The sequence below is a fragment of the Hemiscyllium ocellatum genome, chromosome 8 (genome assembly GCF_020745735.1).
Source record: "Hemiscyllium ocellatum isolate sHemOce1 chromosome 8, sHemOce1.pat.X.cur, whole genome shotgun sequence".
NCBI classification, from domain to species: Eukaryota; Metazoa; Chordata; class Chondrichthyes; order Orectolobiformes; family Hemiscylliidae; genus Hemiscyllium; species Hemiscyllium ocellatum.
The window spans coordinates 65,893,385-65,918,622 of record NC_083408.1 but is presented as its reverse complement, the minus strand read 5'-3'; the positions used below and the strand labels follow the sequence as shown (position 1 = coordinate 65,918,622).

The 25,238-nt window shown below is 39.6% G+C and overlaps 1 protein-coding gene across 1 annotated transcript; it reads right to left on the bottom strand.

Annotated features, from left to right (window-relative positions):
* LOC132818186 (uncharacterized) lies at window positions 1-24,917 on the bottom strand. Its single transcript, XM_060828965.1, has 5 exons — window positions 23,669-24,917; window positions 10,431-10,700; window positions 9,281-9,553; window positions 2,787-2,972; window positions 1-80 (listed from the first exon to the last, which is right to left on the bottom strand). Exons 1-5 carry the CDS (start codon window positions 24,915-24,917, stop codon window positions 1-3), a joined length of 2,058 nt encoding a protein of 685 aa, XP_060684948.1.
* Window positions 24,918-25,238: the final 321 nt, after the last annotated feature.

Genomic DNA, 25,238 nt, shown 5'->3' with positions numbered 1-25,238 from the left:
CTAGCTGGAAGACTGATGGAGTTCATGCGATATCTGTAAGGATTTTTGCTGGTTCTTGATTTTATAATCCAGCATGTAGCCTGAAGTATAAAAATATTAGAGGTATTATAAATCAACCCAGTATGAAAACAGCTCAAACAGGAGATGGAAGATGAAAAGCTGACTATGTGGAAAATCATTTGGCCTTGGGGAATTCCATGGAGGTTGCTACTGTCATGTACAAAGATGTCACCATCAGATTGCAAGGAGTTTCAACCATGAAGGATCTTTTTGGGAGTCTTCAATTTTCAAACTAAATATGCTTTTAAACTATGATATTCTTCCTTACTGATTGATTAACAACTTTGTGTAAAATCAAGGACATGTAATACGGCCACATTCTGTTGGATCATCCTTCATTCACAACATTGTGTTTTGACCTGCAGTTCCAGGGCACAACCACCTCGCTTCATCCTGGCAGCCATTTATTTTGAGAGAATATCTGATTCCACTATCAGCTTTTGGTCAACAACTATCTTTACAAGAGTCCATTGGGCTTTTTGTCAACTTTGGCCAATGCATTCAAACAAATAATATTATTGTAACAGTTACAAGTGTGAACACTTTCTGGAATGTTAACTGAAGTTTCCTTGTCTGAAATATAGGGAACTTAGTAACAGGATAAAAATGTATGATTCTGTCATGATTCCTGATGAAAGGCTTAAGCCTGAAACGTTAATTCTCCTGTTCCTCTGATGCTGCCTTACCTGCTGTGCTTTTCCAGCACCACATTCTCGACCCTGATCTCCAGCATCTGCAATCCTCACTTTCTCCCTTTGTCGTGTTGCTACCAACCAATCATTTTTAAACTGTCTTAGATCGCCTGCACTTCTTATAATGGTCAGAGAGACTTGAAAAATGTGTGTTTGGATAGCCATCTCAATAATACTGCATAGAATCACAGAATTGTCACGGCGCACAAGGAGGCCATCGTATTTAACCATTCTCTGAGCGCTGTGACTTGGTGCCATTCCCAGTAACCCTGCACAAAGTTTCTATTTAAGTAATAATCAAATGCTGTCTTGAAAGTCTCAATTGAACCTGCCTACCCGACAATTCCAGGCAGTGCACTCCAAAGCCTAACTATTCATTATGTGAAAAAAGTTTTCTCACTTCACATTTTCTTTTTTTTTGCAAAATATTTTAAATTTGCGCCCTCTGGTTCGAGATCCTTTTACAAGCTGAAACAATTTCTCTCCATCTACTCTGTCCAGATCCCTCATGATTTTGAAGACTTCTATCAAATCTCCCCTCAGCCTCAACATTTGAAGGAGACCAGTCTGAACTTTTCCAATTGATCTTTGCAACTGAAGTTTCTCATTGCTGCATCCATTCTGTTCTGCACTCTTGCCAATGCATTCACATCCTTCCTAAAATGTGGCAATCAGAACAGTGCACAAAACTCCAGTTGAGGTTTAACCAGTCCCCATATAAGTTCAATTTATCCTCCCTGCTTTTGTAATCTTCACCCCTATTAAGAATCTGTTATTAGCAGCTCTCTCTATCTGTTTTGCCACCTTAAATGGATACTGCACATTCACAACCAGGTCTCTCTGTTACAGTAAAAACAGAAATTGCTGCAGAAACTCAGCAGGTCTATCAGCATCTGTGCAGAGAAAGTAGAGATAATGTTTCTGGTCCAACGGCCCTTCTTCGAAACTGTTCTGAGCAAATTTGAGCAGTTATTTTTATGTTTAAGGTACTCTGCTCCTGCATATGCTTTGGAACACTGGGAACTGAACTAGGAACTGTTCAGAAGAAAAGTTGTATCAGACACAAAATGTTAACTAAGTTTCTCTCTCCACAAAGGCGTCCTGACCTGCTGAGCTTGTCCAACACCTTCTATTTTTATTTCAGATTTTCAGCATCTACAGTATTTTGCTTTTATTACTATTGTGTGCATCTGGTGGCTGATCTACAGGACATGGAGTGATTTCACATCGCCTCAGGTTATTGTCGACAGAATCTCAAATACTGTAAAAGCCTAATGCAACTGCTTCAAGTTGCTTGGGGGGGGGGCTCATAAATAACAAAATACTCATGCAAGTATTTACATCAAGTATATCTATCTCAGCTAGTTATTAATTATAATTGGGGCACAAGTCACAAGACCTGAAAATTCCAATATTGGTCATTCTCACTTTAATGCACTACATGAATAACCCAGCTATTGAAAAGCATACATGCAGAAGTTCTCACGCCTAAACCATGACATTGGTCCAGCCATTGCAGTAGAGAAATGGGATGCCCCACAGAATGCACCACCAAAAATGCAACTCTGTACAAATTAAGAAAGAAAATGACTTCAAACCTTGTGTGAATCCAATTTAATATTGTCACTTCCTTCCTGTTGCTAAACCACAATGATATGAGGCAATTTCCTTCACTGCATTAATGTCAACAAGAAGTATGCAGAATATACAAAATGCAGAAAAATATCTCATTGTGCACATATATTTACATATTTACCTGAACATGTCAGGACTACCTCTCATAAATCTAAGTTGTTTTTTGTTTCCAGATACAACATACATTCATTTGGATTTAAAATTAAGTTTCATACTAATCCTTCATGTGGAGAGTCAAATCTCATCCTAAATGAGGGCATAAATGCATAAGTTCCCAATATCTTGTCATCATATTAAAAAGTACTGTTGTCCAAGTACTGAGCTAATACCTTATTTTAATGCTGTCTAAAAATAGCAAATAAATAAGAAGTTATTTATTCTTACCCAGATTTTTAGTACCTTGATCATGCTGGTTCCACTCAAAGGAATCTGGAAGCTGATAGGACATCTCCATCATTTTTGTCAAGTTTCGGTTGACTCTTATGGGCCCGCCAGGTGTTACATATGGGAGCGAAGGCACTTCCGTTTCATAATCCATGCTGTCTTCATCGGAGTCTTCCTCATCATCATCATCATCATCTAACTCTGCCAAGAGACAAAACATTGATATATAAAATAGGGTGAGATGACAATCTCAGTGGACTAACAACTAAGGTGGTCCAGGCAAATGCTCTGGTGACACTGGGTCAAATCTTAACACGACACTTTAAATTCAATTCATCAATCTGGAACTGAAAGCTGGTCTCAGTGATGGTGATCCTTAGATGAGCACAGATTACATCCAAATCTGGCCTTGATGTGCCACTGTAGCCACAGCAATGCCCTCTGAAACACCTAGCAAACCACTTGCTAAAAGAACATTTAGGGATGGGCAATAATGGTGGCCTTGCCAGCAACATTCAATATAAAAATGTACTTAAATAAAAGAACACTAAGCATGGTAACTATTTACAGGAAAAGGTTTTAGAAAGTTGAAGTTTATAAGTAAATTGCATTAAAGAATTAACTTTAGATCTGAAATGCAACATTTGGACTTTGAATTCATGGCCACAGACTCGCATAACATCAACAAGCTGTATTTATTTGGATCCAACAAAACAAATGATATCAAATTTTCCCAAGTGTTGGAGTCAATGAACAAGAGCATTATCTGTGTAATCCCATTACTCTCTCATTTCTGATACACATTTACATTCTTCCTTTTCAAATGTTCATTGTATAAGCCCAAATTAAATATATCTGCTGACCAGATTATTATATCAATTTCACCACACACTGCTGTTCTGATGAGTGGCCTAATTCAATCCTCCTTTATCACTGATATACCAAGTAGTGGGGGAAAAATATCTGATGTTATTTACCCTCTTAAAGCCTTTTAGAATTCACTATGCATTTATCTTTCTCAATGATTGATGACATACCTTACACTGCACTAGCATTTATTGATCTGCAATGGGAAGAATAGCACCCATAAAGTCAATATTTACACAAACATGCTTATGCTCATTTTGAGAAAGTTTGAGGCTTGTGATTTCTTAAAAGGAATTTTATGTTCCAAGGCTTGTAATAATGTCGGTAAAAACATGATTCAATGAGCACTGCTAAAAATTCTTTTAAAGCTGTCATGAAAGACATCAATCTAGATTGCTCACAACCTGACAAGATGCAGTACAAAACAAAGTGCAATTACACTAATGAATGGAATAAAGGAATGGAAGACAATGAAAAGGTACCCCCTCAATTCATTGTTCTAGTCTCAAAAACACTCAGAAACTGAGTATGGCTTTGTCCATAATCAGGCAATTATTATGAATGCTTTTTAATATACAAGACAACAACAAATCTACAAAATTCATTTCACAGTGTTAAAAACCAGCAAAACCAACAACTGCTCAAAATCAGCAACTTGCACTGTGACATGGTACAAGTACAATTAAACAGGTAAAAAGAGAATAATTTTAATTCTCAAAGATGAATGGCTGGGGAGAGGTGAGTTGTTAAAAGAATTTTAAATCTCAAATCAAACATCAACCCAATTCCCCGATCCATCTACTTCTGAGTTTAGAAGCAGCAGAATGGGAATTTACAGCCAACTTGCTTTTAGGACATGATTTATCTCTTTGTCTGTTGTAATAAAGTTTGGAGAAAGTGGGGACTGCAGATCCTGGAGATCAAGTCAAAAATTGTGGTGCTGGGAAAGCTCAGCCAGTCAGGCAACATCCGAGGAGTCAACGTTTCGAGCATAAGCTCTTCATCAGGAATTCCTTTTTATTAATAAAGCTGCAGCCTCATATTTAAATTGACTTACAGGCTTGAATTTGGGCCATGGGTTTCCCAGCCTCAAAATCTGAGCAATTCAGAGAAGGTAGAAAGATAAAAGCTACATGACTTTATTGTGGGTAAGGAGAAATGGGAATGTTTCCATTTGTCCCTACTCCTATTAGGAACTGGAATATCTTTTCCTGAAATTGCAGCTTGCTCCAAGCAGTCCCACCCAATTCAGAGCCAGGCCTGTTAGTTAAATCAACTGTCAAGCAATTGGCATTTGGTAAATGATATCGGAAAGTTAAATGTGTGGTTCAAAGAACGGTGTAAGAGAAACAGGTTTGATTCATGGGTACTTTCAACAATATTGGACAAACTGGAAGCTATACCTTTGGGATAGCCTTCATCTGAGAGATGCCATGGAGAGTTGTATGGAAATCTTTAAATTTAAAGGTGGTGGGAGATTTGCAAAATGAAAGAAAAATGGCAATTAAACAGAGCAAGTGGGAGCAAGTGAGCTCAATGGAATTGACTTTGAATGGATCTAGCAGCTGAAAACTGGGCATTCATAAGGAGCCATCAGTAGCAGCAGAATCATATTCCATCTCAATCTGCAACCTCAAGGCCTGACATATCCACCACTCTATTGTTACCAACACTGAACCAACAGTTGGATCAATGGAAAATGCAGGAGGGAATGCCAGGAGATACACCAAACAGGACTGCTTGCATGCCAAATAGTAGAAGCAGCAAGTATTAGAGAGAATGAAAATCAAAAGAACTGCAGATGCTGAAAATCAGAAACAAAAACAGAAATTGCTGGAAAAGTTCAGCACATCTGACAGCATCTGTAGAGAGAAATGAGAGTTAACCTTGCTTAGGGCAGTGATAGACAAAGCTATTGAACTAGATCAGCCATATAAATACAATGGCTATAAGAGTAGGTCAGATGCGAGGAATCCTTCAGCACATAACTCATCTTCTGACTCTGAAAGTCTGTCTACCATCTGCAAGGCACAAGTCAGGAGTTGGATTGAATATTCTCCACATATTTCTGGATGACTGCAGCTCGAACTCAGGAAACTTGACATCATCCAGGACAAAGCAGCCCGCTTGATTGGCACCATGTTCATCAGACTGTGGGATGAGAAGAGTATCCAATGAAAGATGCTAGATATATTGGGTCTATATTCTCTGGAGTTTAGAATAATAAGGTGATCTCTTTAAACAATTCAATATTGTGAAAGGGCTGGACAAGATCGATACTTAGAGTCTTCCCTAACTGGGGAATCTAGAACATGAGGACAAAGTTTGTGGATAAGAGGTCAATCATTGATAACTGAAATGAGGGAAATTTCTTCACTCACTCCACGAGTTGTAAATCTACACCAAAGGATTTTGGATGTGCCACTTCATGCTGGCATAAGGCCTGTAAAAGGTAATGGAAATGAGCAGAGGAACATAGGGTCTATACAGGACCTGGGGCTTTAGAGAGTCACAGTTTAGCATGGATGATTTGGAAGGCATTGGGGTCGATGCACTGGGGAAATGGGCAATGAAATGGCATGGGTTAGAATTTGACAGTGGGTTATTTGGCACATACAAGAGTTTGAGAGAGTGGGAGGTGTGAAGATTGTTTACAGGATTCTTTTCTGAGCTGCGAAAAAAAAACACCAGAGCACAGCCTTTGCCACAGCCGACCTCTGCACTGGCAACCCCTGTGGCTAGTTTGGAATTCCATCAGAGGTCAGTGTACACCAGTGTCACACACACCTGCACCCTCCATACTTCAGAATCAAAATACAATCTCCCCTCCCTGGATGGTTGTATGATCAAACTGAATAATGGTGCAAGCTCGATTGGCCATTTGTTCCTCTCCTAATCCTAACACTTTTGTTTCAGACAGGAGCCTCACAAAAAAAATGTATGTTCCTAAAACTAATGTGACTGTAACTCCACTTCCCAATACCCTCATCACAGCCAGAAATCGATGTCAGTGAATATCATGGGTTTGCATACACTTTAATTGCCTTTCCACCTCTGCCTCTGGAAGATGAAGTTATAGAGTTGTACAGCACAGGAGCAGACCCTTCAGTCCAACCGATCCATGCCGCAAATAATCCCAAACTAAACTAGTCCCACCTGCTTGCTTCTGGCTCACATCCCTCCAAATCCTTCCTATTCATTTACTTATCCAGATATCTTTTAAATGTTGACATTATGCGCACATCCACCATTTCCTCAGGAAGTTCATTCCACACATGAATCACACTCTGTAAAAAAATTAGCCCCTCATGTCTTTTTTAAATCTCCCTCCTCTCACTTTAAATATGTGACCCAGTCTTGAAATCCCTCTACCATTAACCTTATCATGATTTTATAAACTCCTATAATGTTACTTCTCAACCTCCTACATTACAGTGAAAAAAGTCCTAGCCTATCCAGCCTTTCTTTATAACTCAAACTTTCCATACCTGACAACATCTTCGTAAATCTCTTCTGAACCTTCTTCAGCTTAATAATATCCTTCCTAAGCAGGGCGACCATACTGGACACAATACTCCAGAAGAGGCCTCACTACAGTCCTATACAACCTCAACATGACTTCCCAACTCCAATACGCAATGGACTGAGCAATGAAGGCAAGCATGTGAAGTGCCTTTTTAACTATCCTATCTATATGTGAGGCAAATTTCAATGAATTATGTACCGAACCCCTAGGTCGCTCTGTTCTAGGTTTGGAGGGATATGGGCCAGGTGCTAGCAGGTGGGACTAGACTGGGTTGGGATATCTGGTCAGCGTGGACAGGTTGGAGCAAGGGTCTGTTTCTGTGCTGTATATCTCTATGACTATGACTATAGTCAGCTGGAACTGACAACTGGAAGCGGCAGATTCAAACCACTACAAATGTCGGAGGAAAGATCACAGAAGCACTTCACAGGAGGCTCCCAAGCACTGAGGATGTCACTTAGACAGGGGACGAAACGTCTGCGACGAACAGAACCACAACAACTATGATTATGACCTAACCATTAATTGTACAAGTCTTAACCCTGTTTGTTGTACTAAAATGCAAGTTTAGGAGTTAGAATTCCCACCTACTCGACAAAAGAGGTACTTCTAAGAAGTCAGCCTACAAAATGCGCATGTAGTTTCCTATTTTTTCTTTATTTGTTCAAAGTTGAAAATTGAGTGGTGAATTTTGTCTCTATGTTCATTTACTGTCTATGTCTTAATCTTATCTGACTCACATGCTCTTAACTCACCAAATTGTTCAGATTCAAGAGGCATGCATAAGGGCACACATGGAAGACATGATAATTATTACAACCAAGGTTTTGCTGCTGCATAATGGGCTGTGAGGGAACTTAGCTGCGACACTCAGTCCACTACATGGAGACATTCAAATCATCTTTGAAATAAAGTCTAAGCAGACACAACACTTGTGTCAACTGTTTAGTGCTCTGGAGTGACTGGTCGGTCATTTGCTGCCACAAGGAAGGGATATCAAAACATTAGTATGGCAGTACATACAAAGTGAAAAAGTTGTTTAGTTTTCTCAAAGTAAGGAGATCATTAACTTATAAAAATTAGAAGATGGCAAACAATTTGAAATATTAAAAGAAAAAAGAAAAATTTGCAAAAGTGCAAAAGAGATAAATGGGCATGAAAACATTTGGAAAACATGGAAAAACTATTTGAACAGTTCTTTTTAACAAACAGTTGATGAATGGGAATGGATAGGAGGATTATAAAATATAACACACACAGGTCCCTGAACTGGGAATGTTAAAACCATGATTGAAAAGTAAGAAGATGAAGCAGAAATTAGATGGCAAAAAGTGAGAAGTTTATTAAATTCATTTTAAAGATAGGACAGACTGAAAGAGCAATGTAAAATGGAGCAGGAAGAACAAGGGGGTCACAATGAAATAATTGATGGTTAGAGGGAAAATTAATTTAAAAATCAGGACAAAAACAAAATTTAAAAATTCTTCATTTCTCTTTTCCACATTATCTTGCCTATTACATTCTACAAAGTTGTCCTGTTCATCTGAATCACATATTACCATTTTCACAAGGTAATTCAGAACATTGGGTTTTTTGATATTTCTGTGTGCTGCATAAAAAATATTTCCAGGATTTCATGTTTCTTCATAATAACTGAGAAACTGTACCAAAGTGTTCCTATCTCACACTACTCCATTTTTTGCCAGCTATCCAGCCCTGACCCAACCAGTCCCAAACTACCTTCACAGGTCCTAAGTAAAAAGGACATTTCCATGTGGGAGCTGGGAAGGCACTAATACACATTCAGTCTTCATGCTTCTGTTACCATAAAGTTCACCTCCTGCAAAATTCTTGTGTCATCTGCTATGTAAGGCAAGAAAATCAATTGTCAGTGCCTGTATGTGTTTCTCATCATTCAATTAATTATAAAGTAAGATGCACAAGAAAAGAGATGGAGTTTGCAAAGTGGAGAAATGCAGGGAGTTGAAATGGCTGATGGAAAGAATGGAGATAAGAGAAATGAATTTCCAAAATGGAGCAGAATGCAGAAGCTTTGGTTAAAGTTTGCATACACACTAAAGTTAAAGCCAACAACTAACAACATTAGCAATTATACCTTCTGACTCTGTTGTGTCCAATGTATAAATTGGTGGTTCTGTGTCACTCAAAGATGGTGCTAAAGTTGTTGCTAAGGATGACCATGTGTTATCTCTTAACTCAGGTGGTGTGATAGAAGGCTTGACCATAGTCATTCCCATTGCTTTTGTGGCAGATGCTTTCAGGATTGTATCATTGGCTTCGGTGCTTAATGTCGCTGTTGTGGCAAATACTTTTTTTCCAATTGGTTCTACTGACTTCTGTTGTGGCAAATCACTAGCACTTGTCAGTACTGCAAATATGAGAAACATTGTTTGAAAATAACAATACAAATGATTATGAAGTTAATAGTAACTATTAAGTAGCAATAAATTACATGGATTGCATTCATATGATCAACATATTAACTATAATGGAATTTCAGCCAGGTTTTTTATAGCTAGAGATCAAGTAGTAACAAAATAATTTAGTGTAATCTAGTTTGCGTTTGTATTACATCCAACTACTAGACGCAAATGCAGCAGTTTGGAGCATATTAATGAATCTGAAGTACACTACCATGAATGTTGTTTGATTGAGGAACCAATGAACAAATTGCAATACCCAATTTATTTTTTATATGGTCATAAATATTACACCAATGAACAAAAGAATAACTTTGTTTCAATTGTTATTAAAGTACATACTTCTTTGTTTTATTAAAAGTGGCATGGTGGCTCAGTGGTTAGCACTGCTGCCTCACAGTGCCAGGGACCTGGGTTTGATTCCAGCCCTGGGTATCTGTCGGTGTGGAGTTTGCACATTCTTCCAGTGTCTACATGGGTTTCCTCCTGGTGCTCCGGTTTCCTCCCAGTCCAAAGATGTGCAGGCTAGATGAACTGGCCAAGCTAAATTGCCCAGTGTTCAGGGATGTGTAGGTTAGGAGCATTAGTTAGGGGTAAATGTAGAGTAATAGATTTGGGGAATGGGTCTGGGTGGGTTACTCTTTGGAGGGTCAATGTGGACTTGTTGAGCCCAAAGGACCTGTTTCCACACTGTAGGGATTCTATAATTAGAGCAAAAGCTACACTGTTTACCAGGTTGAATACCACCTAATTCAATTTTTCAGTATCTTGTTCTACCTTTCTCATGTTCGTATTACACATGCTGTACAAAAGATATATGTGTACCTTCTGATTCGAGTTCCCCAGCTGTGTTTGTTGGTGGTGCTGTGGGCTCTACAGATGGCACAATGGTTGTCAGTAACAGAAGCAGTGTTCTTTCTGAAACTTCAGATGCTGTTGTAGAGATTTTCTTATCTTTCCTTGGTGTGGTTTGTTTTGCGCCGATGTCTCCTGTAACTGCCTGGTTTATGTTTGTACTCACTGCTTCAGCACTCAGCAGCATTGTTTCTGTAGGAGTTACAGATGCAATTTCTTTTGTGGGAATTGTGTTCACTGCTGTAATGAAAATACTTGAAAGTTTAACACAAACAGCTCAACATAAAATTTATAAGAGCTATAAAGAAATAGGAACAGGAGTAGGCCATTCGGCCCCTTGAGCCTGCTCTGCCTTTCAGTCAGATCATGGCTAAACTGATATTCCTCATGTCAATTTTTCTGCCCTTTCTCCGTAATTGCTGAATCTTCTACTGACCAAGAATCTATCTAGCTCTGCCTTAAATATACAGAAGGAGTCTGCCTCCATAGCTCTCAGTGGCAAAGAGTTCCAAAGACTGACAACTACCTGACAGAAGAAATTCCACATCATCACAGTCTTAAATTGCAGCCCCTTTATTCTGAGACTATTCTCCCGGTCCTAGATTCTCCCATGAGAGGGAAAACATCCTCTCAGCATTTATCCTGTCAAGACCCTTAAGTATCCTATATGTTTCAATGAGGTCACATTTCATCCTTATAAATTCCAATGAGTGGAATCCAAGCCTTTGCTCCTCAGGCACTCTCTCCATATTGGGGATCATCCTGTGAACTTTCTCCAAACTTCCTCCAATGAAATGTTATCTTTCATTAAATAAGGGGATCAACACTGCTCACAGTACTCCAGATGTGGTGTCACCAACATCTTGCACAGTTGCAATAAGACTTCCATACTCTTATACTCCAACCCTCTGAAAATAAGGGCCAACATTCCATTATCCTTCCTGATTACCTGCTGCACCCTGTGTGCTAGTTTTATGTGTTTTGACCACAAGTACCCCCAAATCCCTTTGTGTTCCAGCTTTCTGTAATTTTTCTCATTTAAATAATATTAAGTTCTTTAGTTCTCCCTTCCAAAATGAACAACTTCACATTTTCCTACATTATACTCTATATATCAACTTTCTGCCCAATCTAATATTCCAATAATTCCTTACAAACTGTTTTATCACTCTCACGAGCTGCCTTTCCACCTAATTTTGTGTCATCTACAAATTACCAAGGTAATTTCAAGCCACATGCCTCACACTCAGCAGTGCACCGCTACCTCAGCTGTGGATATTGTCGTCATACCATATCAAAATATCCAAAATCAAAAGCAAAAGTATAAACAAAAGTGCACAAAGGCAAACATTGCCTTCCTGAACATCCATGCTGCCAAAGAGGAGATATGAGTTAGCCTTGGCAGATAAGGTTAAAGATAATCCAAGAAGACTCTACAAATAGATTAAGAGCAAGACAGCAACTAGATAGAGTTGGAATCTTAAAGATCAACGAGGTTGACTTTGCATTGAACCTCAGGAAATGAGAGAGGTATTAAATGAATATTTTGCATCTGTTTGTACTGTTCAGAAAGAAATGGAGGCTAGAGAACTCAGGGAAATAAATATTGCTGTTTTGAAAACAGTTCGCACTACAGTAGACGAAGTGCTGGAGGTCTTAGAAAATATAATGATGGATAAATCTCCAGGACGAGATCAAGTGTATCCCAGGACGTAATGGGAAGTTAGGGAGGAAATTGCAGGATCCCTAGCAGAAATATTTATATAATCTATAAACACAGTACCTGAGAAGTGGAGGGCAGTTAATGTTGTGCCATTGTTTAAGAAAGGTTGTAAGCAGCAGCCTGGAAACTAACAGACCTGTGAGTCTGACATCAGTGGTGGGTAAGTTGCTATAGGTGATTCTGAATGCTAGGATATACATGCATTTGGAGAGGCAAGTATTGTTTAGAGACAGTCAGTATGGTTTTGTGCGGGAAAATTGATTGAAGTTTTCAATGAAGTAACCAAAATGATTCATGAGGACAGAGCGGTAAACATTGTGTACTTGGACTTTAGCAAAGCCTTTGATAAGGTTCTGCATAATATACTAATTAGAAACGTTAGATCACATGAGATTCAGGGTAAGCTTGCCAATTGGATACAAAATTGGCTTTACAGTAGGAGACATAGAGTGGTGGTAGACGGTGGTTTCTCGGACTGGAGGCCCGTGACCAGAGGTATTCCAGGGGGTTTGGTACTGGTCCATTTTTGTTTGTCATTTATTTAAATGATTTGGATGAGAATACAGAAGATATGATTAAAAGGTTTGCAGATGACACCAAAATTGGTAGAGTGTACAGTGAGGAAGGTTATCTAAGATTACGAAGAGATCTTGATCAACTGGGTCAGTAGGCTGTGGAGTGGCAGATGGACTTTAATTTGGATAACTGTGAGATACTGCATTTTGGTAATACAAACAAAAGCAGGACTTATAGACATTTAATGCTAGGCCCTAGGTAGTGTTGTTGAACAGAGAGACCCATGGGTTCAGGTAGATAATTCTTTGAAATTTGTGCCACAGGTAGACAGGGTGGTTAGGAAGGCATTTAGCATGCTTGCCTTCATTGCTCAGACCTTTGAGTATAAGAATTGTGATGTCATGTTGAGATTGTATGGGAGATTAGTGAGGCCTCTTCTGGAGTACTTTGTGCAGTTCTGGTCACCCTGTTATAGGAAGGATATTATTAAACTGGAGAGGGTTCAGAAAAGATTTACCTGGATGTTATCAGGAATGAAAGTCTGAGATAAAAAAAAAAGACTAGAAAGCCTGGGACATTTTTCATGGGAGCGTAGGAGGTTGAGGGCTAACCTTAATAATGTTTATAAAATTATGAGGGGTATAGATACGGTGAATTTCAAGGGTCTTTTCCGGAGGTTTGGGGGGGGGTGGTTCGTGTGTGGAATGAACTGCCAGAGAAAGTGGTGGATGCAGGTACAGTTACAGCATTTAAAAAATATTTGGATGATTTCATGAATAGGAAAGGTTGGGAGAGATATGGGCTAAGTACAGGCAGGTGGGAATGGTTTAGTTTGGGAACATGGGGTTAGCATGAGCTGGTTGGGTTGACGGATCTGTTTCCATGCTGCAAGGCTCTATGACTCTGAACATTACTTTGGTCCACACTTCTGCACTATTAAATAGTTTTCATTTTATTAATTTATAGTGGCTGGTATTGTTGTCAGCATCTCTTTAACAGAATGATGATCACTTGCATAGTATGTTGTAAGTTTTTATGGCTGAGCAAAGAATATTCATAGCACCATGATTTGTCTGCCAAGGATGGAGTATCTGGCTGGCGGACATTGGTGAAGTGCCGTCAGGTGGAGTTGCTGAGGTTCTGTGAGTGTAAGGCCAAGACTTGTTTTGCCTTCTGAAATGCATCATAGCTGCTAGAATCTATCTGAAATGACAGAATCACATTTTTCCATTCCACTGGCATCTGGTGCTGGAAGCCCAATACGCAGGTCTGTCTGCTCAATGTCACTATCACCCCAATCTTTCTCATCAGATAAGGAGTCTACTCCTCTATGTCCATCAAGTCCTCCACTGTGAGAGAATGTGCAGGGCAAAACAAAACACTCTTAGGACATTTGGAGGGGTGCAGTGGAACCGCATTTTCAACATTACAACCATGTACTCTATTGTGGTCCTTACACTGCCATTGGATGCATTGTCATGCATCTCAGGTGGAAGCCAAGAATTTCTTAATGGTGTCATCAGTCAAGTTTTGAAATTATAGCCCCTTTTACCCAGAATCCACTTCTCAGGCATGCAGGTGTCTTAAATGAACTTCAACACCTAGAGTTGTAAAGAAAGTATGAATCATGACAGCTCTCTGACAATTGAGTATATACATGGAGGGTTCATCTTCTGCAGGCATAGACGAATGCCACAACGATGTCAGAAATGGTGATAAATATTGGTGTTGACAAATGCTCGAGGTTAGTCTCAAGAAGCTCTGATTGTCAAATGCTTGTAGTTGATTATTCCCTGCACATGTAGGGAATGACACTGAAGCCCACAGATCTTTTAGTTTGGCTCTCAGTATCTGTTCTGAAGTGCACAAACTCTCTAGTTTTTTTAAGGAGATTTGTCATTTGTCCAGCTGCCAGACATGAGCCTCTATACATCTGAAAGGAGCTGCTGGTTGAGGGTCACTGCTGCAGTGACTTTTAAAGCCCCTGGCATTGGGTTCCCTCCCAGTCCAGGGACTGAAGCACATCCTGAAGGAGATCACACATATCAGTAACCTCATCTCTGGATATCCTCAGCCAGAATTGGCATTGTCACCTGAGATGGTTGAGGTGGGAATGCTAAACTCTGAGATATAGCATTGTTCCAAATGGGACTGGACCAGAGTTGTAGCTCAGCTGACTGCCTTCAGCAACAGACCCGACCACAGGTGACAACCCTTTTGTAGTACTCCCAGTTCTACTCTCCTCCTCTACTCAAGGTTCCTTCTGTATAATACCCATTTAGCCTGTAGAAGTCCAGCTCTGGAAGAGGTGTGTCCTGCAAAGGGCACTTCGCCTTCATCAAAAATCTTGACACTGTAGCTCAATGGCTGTCCAGTTTTCACCTTGGTCTTGGCAGAGGTCACCTTGATGTTGCCCTCAGAGTTGCATTGGATTTTCTTGAAGTGACACTTGACCTTTTTTTATTTGCAATGAACCTTCCCTCAATGACTCTCAGTCATCTCTTCAACACACTTAAGTTCCCTCCGATGACCCCTCAACTTCTCTTCATTTTTTGACTTTCCCTCAGTGCGTCTCCACCCTCCTGCAATGTTCTTCAGCTTCCTCTCCCCTATACCAAAAGAATTCAAGTGGTGACGGACAGCTCCATCTCAGTCTCCTATAGCCTTGACGTCAGCCTCGTCTACTCACTGCCAGCTTTAAGCAGTTGTAAGAGCAAAAGCCTGCAATTTCCATGCACCATCAACTTAATGACCAAGGTAATGGCTCCCAGCTCAATTCATTTTACGCAAAACCATTAAAATTCCCTGCCCACATGTCCTGTTTCTATCCCAATATCAGGAACCTGGCACCACATTCCCTATGTTGTATAAAATCCTGCTTATACCTTTCCTCGCGCTCTCAGCCAGTGGTAAATTCTGCTTGTAGTTTAATTCCCAGGCTCACAATGAATAAAATCAAGGAACAGTGTGAGCAGAAAAGTTATACTACACTGCACCCTCCTGCAAACATAAAACAACTGAGTGCAATGCAACAATCAATGGGAGCGTAAGAAACATTATTAATAAATGATTCTGCAGTATTCTAAGAACAAAGGTGAAGCTCTGAAGTAGGGAAAATTGAAACTACAGTACTGGCTTCCTTGTTCATCTCAATGGAAGCAAGGAACCAGGAGATACATCATTAGCAAATTCAAAACCAACTTCCTTTAATAAAACAAACTAACAACAATGTTTATGCACATCCACATGCAGATCGCACTGAAGAACAGAAATATAAAAATAGGAAACATTTTTTTCCTTCACCTGCACTACCCGAAGGAGGTTCATTATTTCATCATCAGCTAGACCTTTTGTCACTACTAGTTTGCTATTGTCTTCCACTCTCAGAGGCAGAATAGAAAAGGCATTTTTTTTTAACTCTATCCCATCTAGTGTAGGAAGCAAATGCTTCTAGTTGTTATTAATCTGAATGACATGGGCCATTTTACCAACTGAAATAAACAGTTCCTATGTAAAACTTATTGTATATAAAGAACAATTCGTATAACATGACAGGGAGTGCAATTTGCCAACACACCAAAACATGAACTAAAATTAACATCAATACAGTTTGAGATTGTACAGTATCACACTGTGTATATAACAAACAGGGCAATTCCAGGAAGATAAATATACAACTGCCTCATAAGGATCCTGAGTGAACAATACACTCACCAGTAGAGACCTACATTAGCAGATGACTATATATCAACACTACATTATGGTTATTATCTTATGCGATGTTTGTGGTAATGTGACTGAACATGCCATTTCCTTCCCCCTTCATTCATTGTATTTGTTTCTTCTGCTCTGAAACTCCTTTGGTAATAAAAATGTTCAAAAACAATGTTTGACATTCTAAAATTGACAGGCAGTCCTTCTGTTAAGCAGTAATGATATATTATGCATTGTGGAAGGTGAGATGACTCAATAGTATAGATGCTCCAATAAACATGAAAGATGTGCAAAACATATCTACTGCAAAGGGAATGAGGGGAAGTGAAATAGGCAGAAGTAAGCAATTTCCCCACCTCAAAGCTTGCTACAACAGTCAAAAGATCATGGCTGATCTGTTTGTGTTTTGAATTCCAGACTCACATCTCAACCTGCCCAACAAGAATCTATGCATTTCTGTCTTAAAAATATTCAATGACATCTCCTCCATTGCCTTCAGAGGCACATAGTTCCAAAATCACGCAATAGTGGACAAAATAAAATCTCATCTCTGCCTAAAAGGGCAACACCCAATTTAAAAATATTGTTCCTACTCCTGGACTGAACCACAACAGAAAGCATCATTTTCATGTTCACCTTGTCAAATCTATTCAGGATCTCATATCCCTTAATCAAGTCATCCCCCACTCTTCTAAACTCCAGTGCAAACAAGCCGACCTTGTCCATCCTATCCCCATACAACAACCCACTCATTCCAGCTGTCAATGTGGTAAAACTCCTCTGAATCACTTTCAATGCATTTGCATCCTTCCGTAAATAAGGAAACAATATTAATACACACATTATTGAAGATGCAGTCTCACTAATTCCCATAACACACTTACTTTTATGGTCACTACTTCTTATAACAAAGCATAGGAAACCATTAGTCTGCTTGCTTAGTTGTTGTTCCTACATATTAGTTTTTTGTGACTTATTCATTAAAACTCCTAAATCTCTCTACACCTCTGAACTCTACAGTCTTCTCCATTTAAATAACACCTTGCTTTTTTACTCTTCCTTCCAAAGTAACAAATTTCATATTGGCCCATAATATACTCTAACTGCCATATTTTTGCCCATTCACTCACTCAACCTATCTATTATCAGCCACCTCCGTGTGTCTTCTTCACAACATACTTTCTTACTTAGCTTGTTGTCATATGGAAATTTAGCTACAACACATTTGTCACCCTCAGTTAAGTTACTGAAGTAAATAATAAAGCATTAAGATTTCAACACAGAATCCCACGGGACTCCACACGTCACATCCTTCCAACTTGACAAAGATTCTTTTCTGTCTGCTCTCTGTTTTCTCCTAGCCAGCCAATCTTCTACCCAAGCTAATATACTATCCCCTACATCATGAGCTTTTATTTTCCACAATAACTTTGGTTGATCAAGTGCCTTGCTGAAATCCAATTATAGTGTGCCTACCAGCTCCCCTTTTTCCACAGCACATTAATCATTCAAGCGACTCCAATAAATTGATTATCTGTGACTGTCCTCTGATGAAACCATTCTGACTCTTCCCAATTACTTTGAGTTTTTTTTTTAACTGCCCAGTTACAATCTTGTTAATGATCGATTCTAACATCTACCCCGTGATGCAAGTCAAGCCTATAGTCTCCTGTTTCTATTCCCTCACTTCGTGAATAAAGAGGTTATATTTGCTACTTTCCAGTCTAACAGAAACCTTTCTAGATCAAGGGAATTTTGGAAAATTAACACCAATCCATCTACTACCTAATTAGCAAACTTTTAAGACCCGAGGGTAAAATACATCTGAATCTGCAGTTCTATCAATTTGCTTAGTATCATGTCCCCTCTGATTATAATTGCCTTAAGTTCCTTTTTCCCTTCCATACCTGATTTACAACGATTACTGAAATGTTTTCTTTTAATCTCCAGAGTGAAGACAAAAGCAAAACTAAATTGTTACTTTCATTCACGATTATCTTATTATCAATTGTTTTCTTTCTCACAGGGCTTTGAGGACACTATATGCTGACTGCTTCCCGATGGATCAGTGGTCAAAGGTGTTTTCCTTTATAAAAGTTACCATAACTGATGGGTGATATAAAATGGGTAAAAACAATGACTGCAGATGCTGGAAACCAGATTCTGGATCAGTGGTGCTGGAAGAGCACAGCAGTTCAGGCTGCCTGAACTGCGGTGATATGAAATGGTCTAACTACGTGGTACATCCACAGCAAAAAGGTCAGATATCATTCCTTGCAACAGTGGGGATAGGTAGAACCCAGTATATAGTGAGGCCAGCAGAAAACAGGAAACTCTAGGGATATCACAGGGTAGGTATTAGAATCATTAACGAGATGATAGCCACATACTTAGGAAAATCTTAATGTAATTGGGAAGTGTCAGCATGGTTTCATCAAAGGGTATACCAAGGAATGCAAATCAAGAGCATACCATTTTGCACATTAAGAGTTTATGCACAGCTTGATTTGGCACACAAAGATGGCCATCACAGAATTGCTACATACTATCCCTACAGTGTGGAAACAGGCCATTTGGCCCAACAAGTCCACATTGACGCTCTGAAGAGTAACCCACCCAGTCCGATTCCCCTAAATAATGCAACTAACCTATACATCCCTGAACACTATGGGACAATTTAGCTTGGCCAATAGACAATCGGTGCAGGAGAAGGCCATTCGGCCCTTTGAGCCAGCACCACCATTCATTATGATCATGGCTGATCATCCTTAATCAGTATCCTGTTCCTGCCCTATCCCCATAATCCTTGATTCCACTTTCTCTTAGAGCTCTTTCCACCTCTTTCTTGAATGTATCCAGAGGCTTGACCTCCACTGCCTTCTGGGGCAGAGCATTCCATATCCACCACTCTCTGGGTGAAGAAGTTTCTCCTCAACTCTGTTTTAAATGGCTTACACCTTATTTTTAAACTGTGTCCTCTGGTTCTGGACTCACCCATCAGCGGAAACATGTTTCCTGCCTCCAGAGCGTCCAATCCTTTCATAATCTTATACGTCTCAATCAGATCCCCTCTCACCCTTCTAAACTCAAGTGTATACAAACTCAGTCGCTCCAATCTTTCATTATATGATGGTTCTGCCATTCCAGGAATTGAGCACGTGAACCTACGCTGCATTCCCTCAATAACCAGGAGACCAAAACTGCACACCAAACTCCAGATGCAGTCTCACCAGGGCTCTGTACATCTGCAGAAGGACCTCTTTGCTCCTATACACAATTCCTCTTGTTATGAAGGTCAGCATGCCATTAGCTTTCTTCACTGCCTGCTGTATCTGCATGCTTGCTTTCATTGACTGATGTACAAGACCATGTAGATCTCATTGTACATCCCCTTTACCTAACTTGACTCCATCTAGCTAGTAATCTGCCTTCCTGTTCTTACCAAAGTGGATAACCACACATTTATCCACATTAAACTGCATCTGCCGTGCATCTGTCCAAGTCACCCTGTATTCTTAAAACATCCTCCTCACATTTCACTCTGCCACCCAGCTTTGTGCCATCAGCAAATTTGCTAATATTATTTTTAATGCCTTCATCTATATCATTAATGTAAACAGCTGCGGTCCCAGCACCGAACCTTGTGCTACCCCAATAGTCACAGCCTGCCATTTCGAAAGGGACCGTTTATCACTACTCTGTGCTTCCTGTCAGTCAGCCAATTTTCAATCCAAGTCAGTATATTGCTCCTAATATCATGTGCCCTAATTTCGCTCACTAATCTCCTATGTGGGACCTTATCAAAGACTTTCTGAAAGTCCAGGTACACTACATCCACTGGCTCTCCTTTGTCCATCTTCATAGATACATCCTCAAAAAATTCCAGAAGATTAGTCAAGCACGATTTGCCCTTCATAAATCCATGCTGACTCTGACCTATTCTGCTATCCAAATGAATCATAATTTAATTTTTTATAATTGACTCCAGCATCTTTCCCACCACTGTCGTCAGGCTAACCAGTCTATAATTCCCTGTTTTCTCTCTCCTTCCCTTATTGAAAAGTGGGACAACATTAGCCACCCTCTAAACCACAGGAACTGCTCCTGAATTGATACAACATTGGAAAATGATTACCTATGCTTCTATGATTTCTAGAGCCACCTTCTTCCACAATTTCTAGAGCCAATTCTTTCAAGTTTTGTGTCCTGCACATTAAGATCCATATAATATTTATAACAGCAAAGGCAAGGATCCAAGTACCAACCTCTGGGAAACCCCAATACAAACATTCATCTAGCACAAAAAATATCCAAAAAGCTTTCTCATGCAGCAAGTGGTCTAGGTTGGAATGCAGTGCCTGGAGCGATGGTGAAGGCAGATTCAATTGAAGTATTTAAGAGAGCATTGGATGATCATGTAGATATCCATTGAACACTGTTTCCTATCACACAGCCAATTTTGTATCCATGTTGCTATTGTCCTCTTTACTCATGCCCTATCATTTTCCTCAAGGCGCTATGGTCTAACATTGTATCGAATACCTTTAGAAGCTCATATACACCACACCACCTGCCTTGCCCTCATCAATCCTTCTGTTACCTCTTAAAAAGACTCCAGCAAGTTAGTTCGATATGTTTTTCCTTCACCACATCTGTGTTGATCTTTCCAATTTAACCTGTATTTTTCCATGTGACTACTAATTCTATCCCAAGTAATTATTTCTAGCTGTCTCCCTTCTTCAAAGTTAAAGTGATTGATCTGTAATTGCAGGACCGATCTTTTTTGAACAAGGGTGTAATGTTTTCACTTCTCCAGTCCTCCAGCATAACCTCCATAGAAAGTCATACAGTCATAGTACAGCGTGGAAACAGATGCTTCAGTCCAACCTGTCCATGCCGACCAGATATCCTAACCTAATCTAGTCCCATTTGCCAGCACTTGGCCCATATCCCTCTAAACTCTTCCTATTCATAGACCCATCCAGATGCCTTTTAAATGTTGTAATCGTACCAGCCTCCACCATTTCCTCTGGCAGCTCATTCCATATACGCGCCATCCTCTGTATGAAAACGTTGCCCTTAGGTCCCTTTTATATCTTTCCCCTCTCACCTTAAACAAATATCCTCTAGTTTCGGATTCCCCCTGTCCTGGAGAAAAGACCTTGTCTATTTATCCTATCCATGCCCCTCACGATTTTATAAGCTTCCATAAGGTCACCTCTCAGCCTCCGAAGCTCCAGGGAAAACTGCCCCAGCCCATTCTGCCTCTCTGTTTAGATCAAACCCTCTAGCCCTGGCAACGTCCTTGTAAACTAAAACAGAAGTTGCTGGTAATGAACAGAAATTAAAGTTAACCTTTCAGTTTATGTGACCCTTCCTCAGAAGTGTTTTGAGGAAGGGTGCCAGACCCGAAACACTAACTTTGATTACTCTTCAAAGATGCTGCCAGACGTGCTATGCTTTCTCAGCAACTTCTGTTTTTGTTTCTGGTTTACAACATCCTCAGCTGTTTCAGTTTTTATTTAACATCCTTGTAAATCTTTTCTGAACTTTTTCACGTCTCGCAACATCTTTCATATTGCAGTGAGATCAGAATTGCATGCAGAACTCCAAAGGTGGTCAAACCAATGTCCTGTACATCCGCAACATGACCTCCCAACTCCTATACTCAATGCACTGACCAATAAAGGAAAGCATACCAAATGCTGCCTTCTTCACTTTCCTATCTACCTGCGACTTCACTTTCAAGGAGCTATGAACCTGCACTCCAAGTTCTCTTTGTTCAGCAACACGTCCTAGGACTTTACCATTAAGTGTACAAGTCTTTCCTTTCCAAGAAGCGGCCCCACACATTTATCTAAATTAAACTCCAACTGCCAATCCTCGACCCACTGGCCCATCTGATCAACATCATGTTGTACTCTGAGGTAACCTTCTTCACTACCACTACATCTCTGATTTTACTGTCATCTGTAAAATTACTAACCATACCTCCTATGTTCACATCCAAATAATTTATATAAGTGACAAAAAGCAGTGGACCCGGCACCGATCCTTATGGCACTCCACTGGTCACAAGCCTCTAGCCTGAAAAGCACACCTCCACCACCACCCTCTGTCTTCTACCTTTGAGCCAGTTCTGTATCCCAGTGTTCCATGAAATCTAAATTTGATAACCAGTCTACCATGAGGAACCTTGTCGAACACCTTCACTTTGGTGATAATGTTCTGTAATTTCAACACCTACGAATTCCATAAGTTATAGCAGTCCTCCTATGTTCCTATGCAAGATCTCGAAATAAGTAATTTACTTCAGAACATTACTGGAGGTAAAATTGTTCTAATTTTGTTAACGTATCATGACTTTCCATAATGCAAATTGAATAAAATGGTCGCATTTTCCAAAGCAGAACTTTTTCTTACTTAGTGCGACATACTTGTAAATATACTTCTGAGAATGAAAACTGTTATTCAGGTTTGCAGTGTTACTCAGTCTGGAATGCTGTGAGGAATTATGTTAAAGTGAGGATGAACAACAAACCAAAAGAAGAAAGGCTCCAAGAAGGAGCATTTGGAAATAGAAGATTGGTGAGAAGGTTGGAAAGGAGGAGGGAAACAGAACCAATCAGGTGAGAGAAGGGAAGGGAGATTGGTAATCTTGACAAATACAGTTTTGATAATTATGATGGGAGTGAAGGTGAAGACATAATGGTTTGTAAACCTATGACCATTGTTTTTTTCAGTTTTGCCTTCTAATTTTAGTATTCAATAAGAGAGCATCATTCTGCAATTTATTTGAATACCACCCTGTGTATTCTGCATTTTGAGTCAAGTGTTCAGTTTGGAGGTATTAGATACCCCATTCGACATTACAGAATGGGGGACACAGTGAAGAGTGGGAACACCCGCAAGGATCTGGGTGACACAAAAGACCATTTAGGATATTGAGTGGAGAGGGCAGAGTTGAAGCACTTGCACTGGGTTAGAAGAAAGTGTACTGGAATGGAACAATGAGGGGGACGATGGTGGAAGAATAGCAGGGCAGATGAAAAGTTTGGTCTAGAGAATTGACAGAAGAGGTTAAGCAGCAAACAATCATTAAAGCTCAAAAGGTCAAACCAAATTCTAAAGTTTTACTAGTGATGGGTTCACAGATGCCAGGTGACAGTCCAATTAGCTTTTGTCACTTACCACAATAATAGAAACATGTAATAATGCACTCACTAGATTTTTAATTATTTATTTATACTTGTACCTTCTGAGACAGGTTTCTGAGGGAAATGTGTTGTTGGCAAAGCAGATATCACAGTGGGAATTCCACTTGTTGTTGGCAACCTTGAACTCAATCCCTTATATGTATTTTTGGTAGTCCCAATTATAGCTTCTGTGCTGGATACTTGCACAGTCTGAGTAGTTTTCAACACTGTTTCCTGAGAAGCTGATGAGACTGACTCCGTCATTGCAGCCCCCTGAATTGATGTTGTAGCTCTGGATGTCGTAGTCACCTGAAATGTATTGGGTGCCTTGCTGTCTGTTACCGCACCCACCGTGGTTGCCATGATTTCATTAATTTCCTTCTCAGCACTTGGACTGTTTATATTCCAGCTGAAGTAATTACCCTCTGGTTCACTGATTATTGTTGTTGTTGTTGTTACTTCTTCATTTCTGAAACTTCCAACATTTGCATTTGTGAATTCTGAGAAATTTAACATTTCTGAAGTCAATACTGTGGCATCCTTGTGTGTTGTATTTACAGTAAGAATTGTTTTACTTGTAAGAGGCAAAGCTGTAGTGTCGTGACTATTTAGCGTAAAGACCTCATTGCCTGAATCAGTGGTCCTGGTTGTCTCAACACCACTTTCATTTTTGGTGATCCCATTAAAAACAGTTGAAATTGTAACCTGCTCTGGCACTTGTTTCTTATTCTCCATTGTTCCTTCAGCTTTCTGATTATGTTGTGTTGCTGTTGTTGTCGTGTAAACAGTATCGTTAACTTTGCTGTCATCAATGCCTTGACCAGAAGAGGATTTTGTAGCTAAGACTGTTAAAAAGTCTTTCTGCTGAGACTGTACAGTTTTATTCCAATCATCATCTTTAGTACTTGTATTAAATTGTTTTTGAAATGGCACCATTGTTCTAACTGTAGGTAATATATCAAGGCTGGTCATCGTGATTACATTTTCATTTTCTGACTTATTGATTTGTTTTGTTTCTTTTATATTGGCAATGCTAGAAGTTATTGCTGCAGTTAATGTTTCTAATGAAGGCCTTAACATATTACTAAAAGCAGTAGAACTTGCTGTTTCTCCATTGATCTCCGTGGCACTTTTCACCTCATTACTGTTCTCATTATAGCTTGTGGTGCTTTCTGGCTTTTCAGTAGAAACCTCAAATATTTGCATGTTTCTTCTTTGCCATTTGTGAACGTTGGAAGATCTCAGCCCCGGTAAGCAGATGACAGTGGCTAAGACAGCCACACAAGCACAAAATTCTGCTGGTCTCATCATTACCAAAAAGGTAAGGAATCCCCCTGAAGATAACTGCACAAGTAAATCTGAAACAAAAGAACCTCAGTATAGTTTGTGAAACATTTAGTGACAGCACAGTATTAGTATCATTCCAAATAAATGTAACACAAATATATCTCAACTGTCACTCTGATGTGACAGTGATTGGAAATACAAGAAAATAGTTTACACAAAAATATATTTACCCGGTGGACAAAAATTCAAAATCTCCACATAAGATATAATGTAAAAACCATTTTAAGAAAGTAAAATCAGACAACTTTTACCAAGTGAAAATATAGAGTACACCACAACATA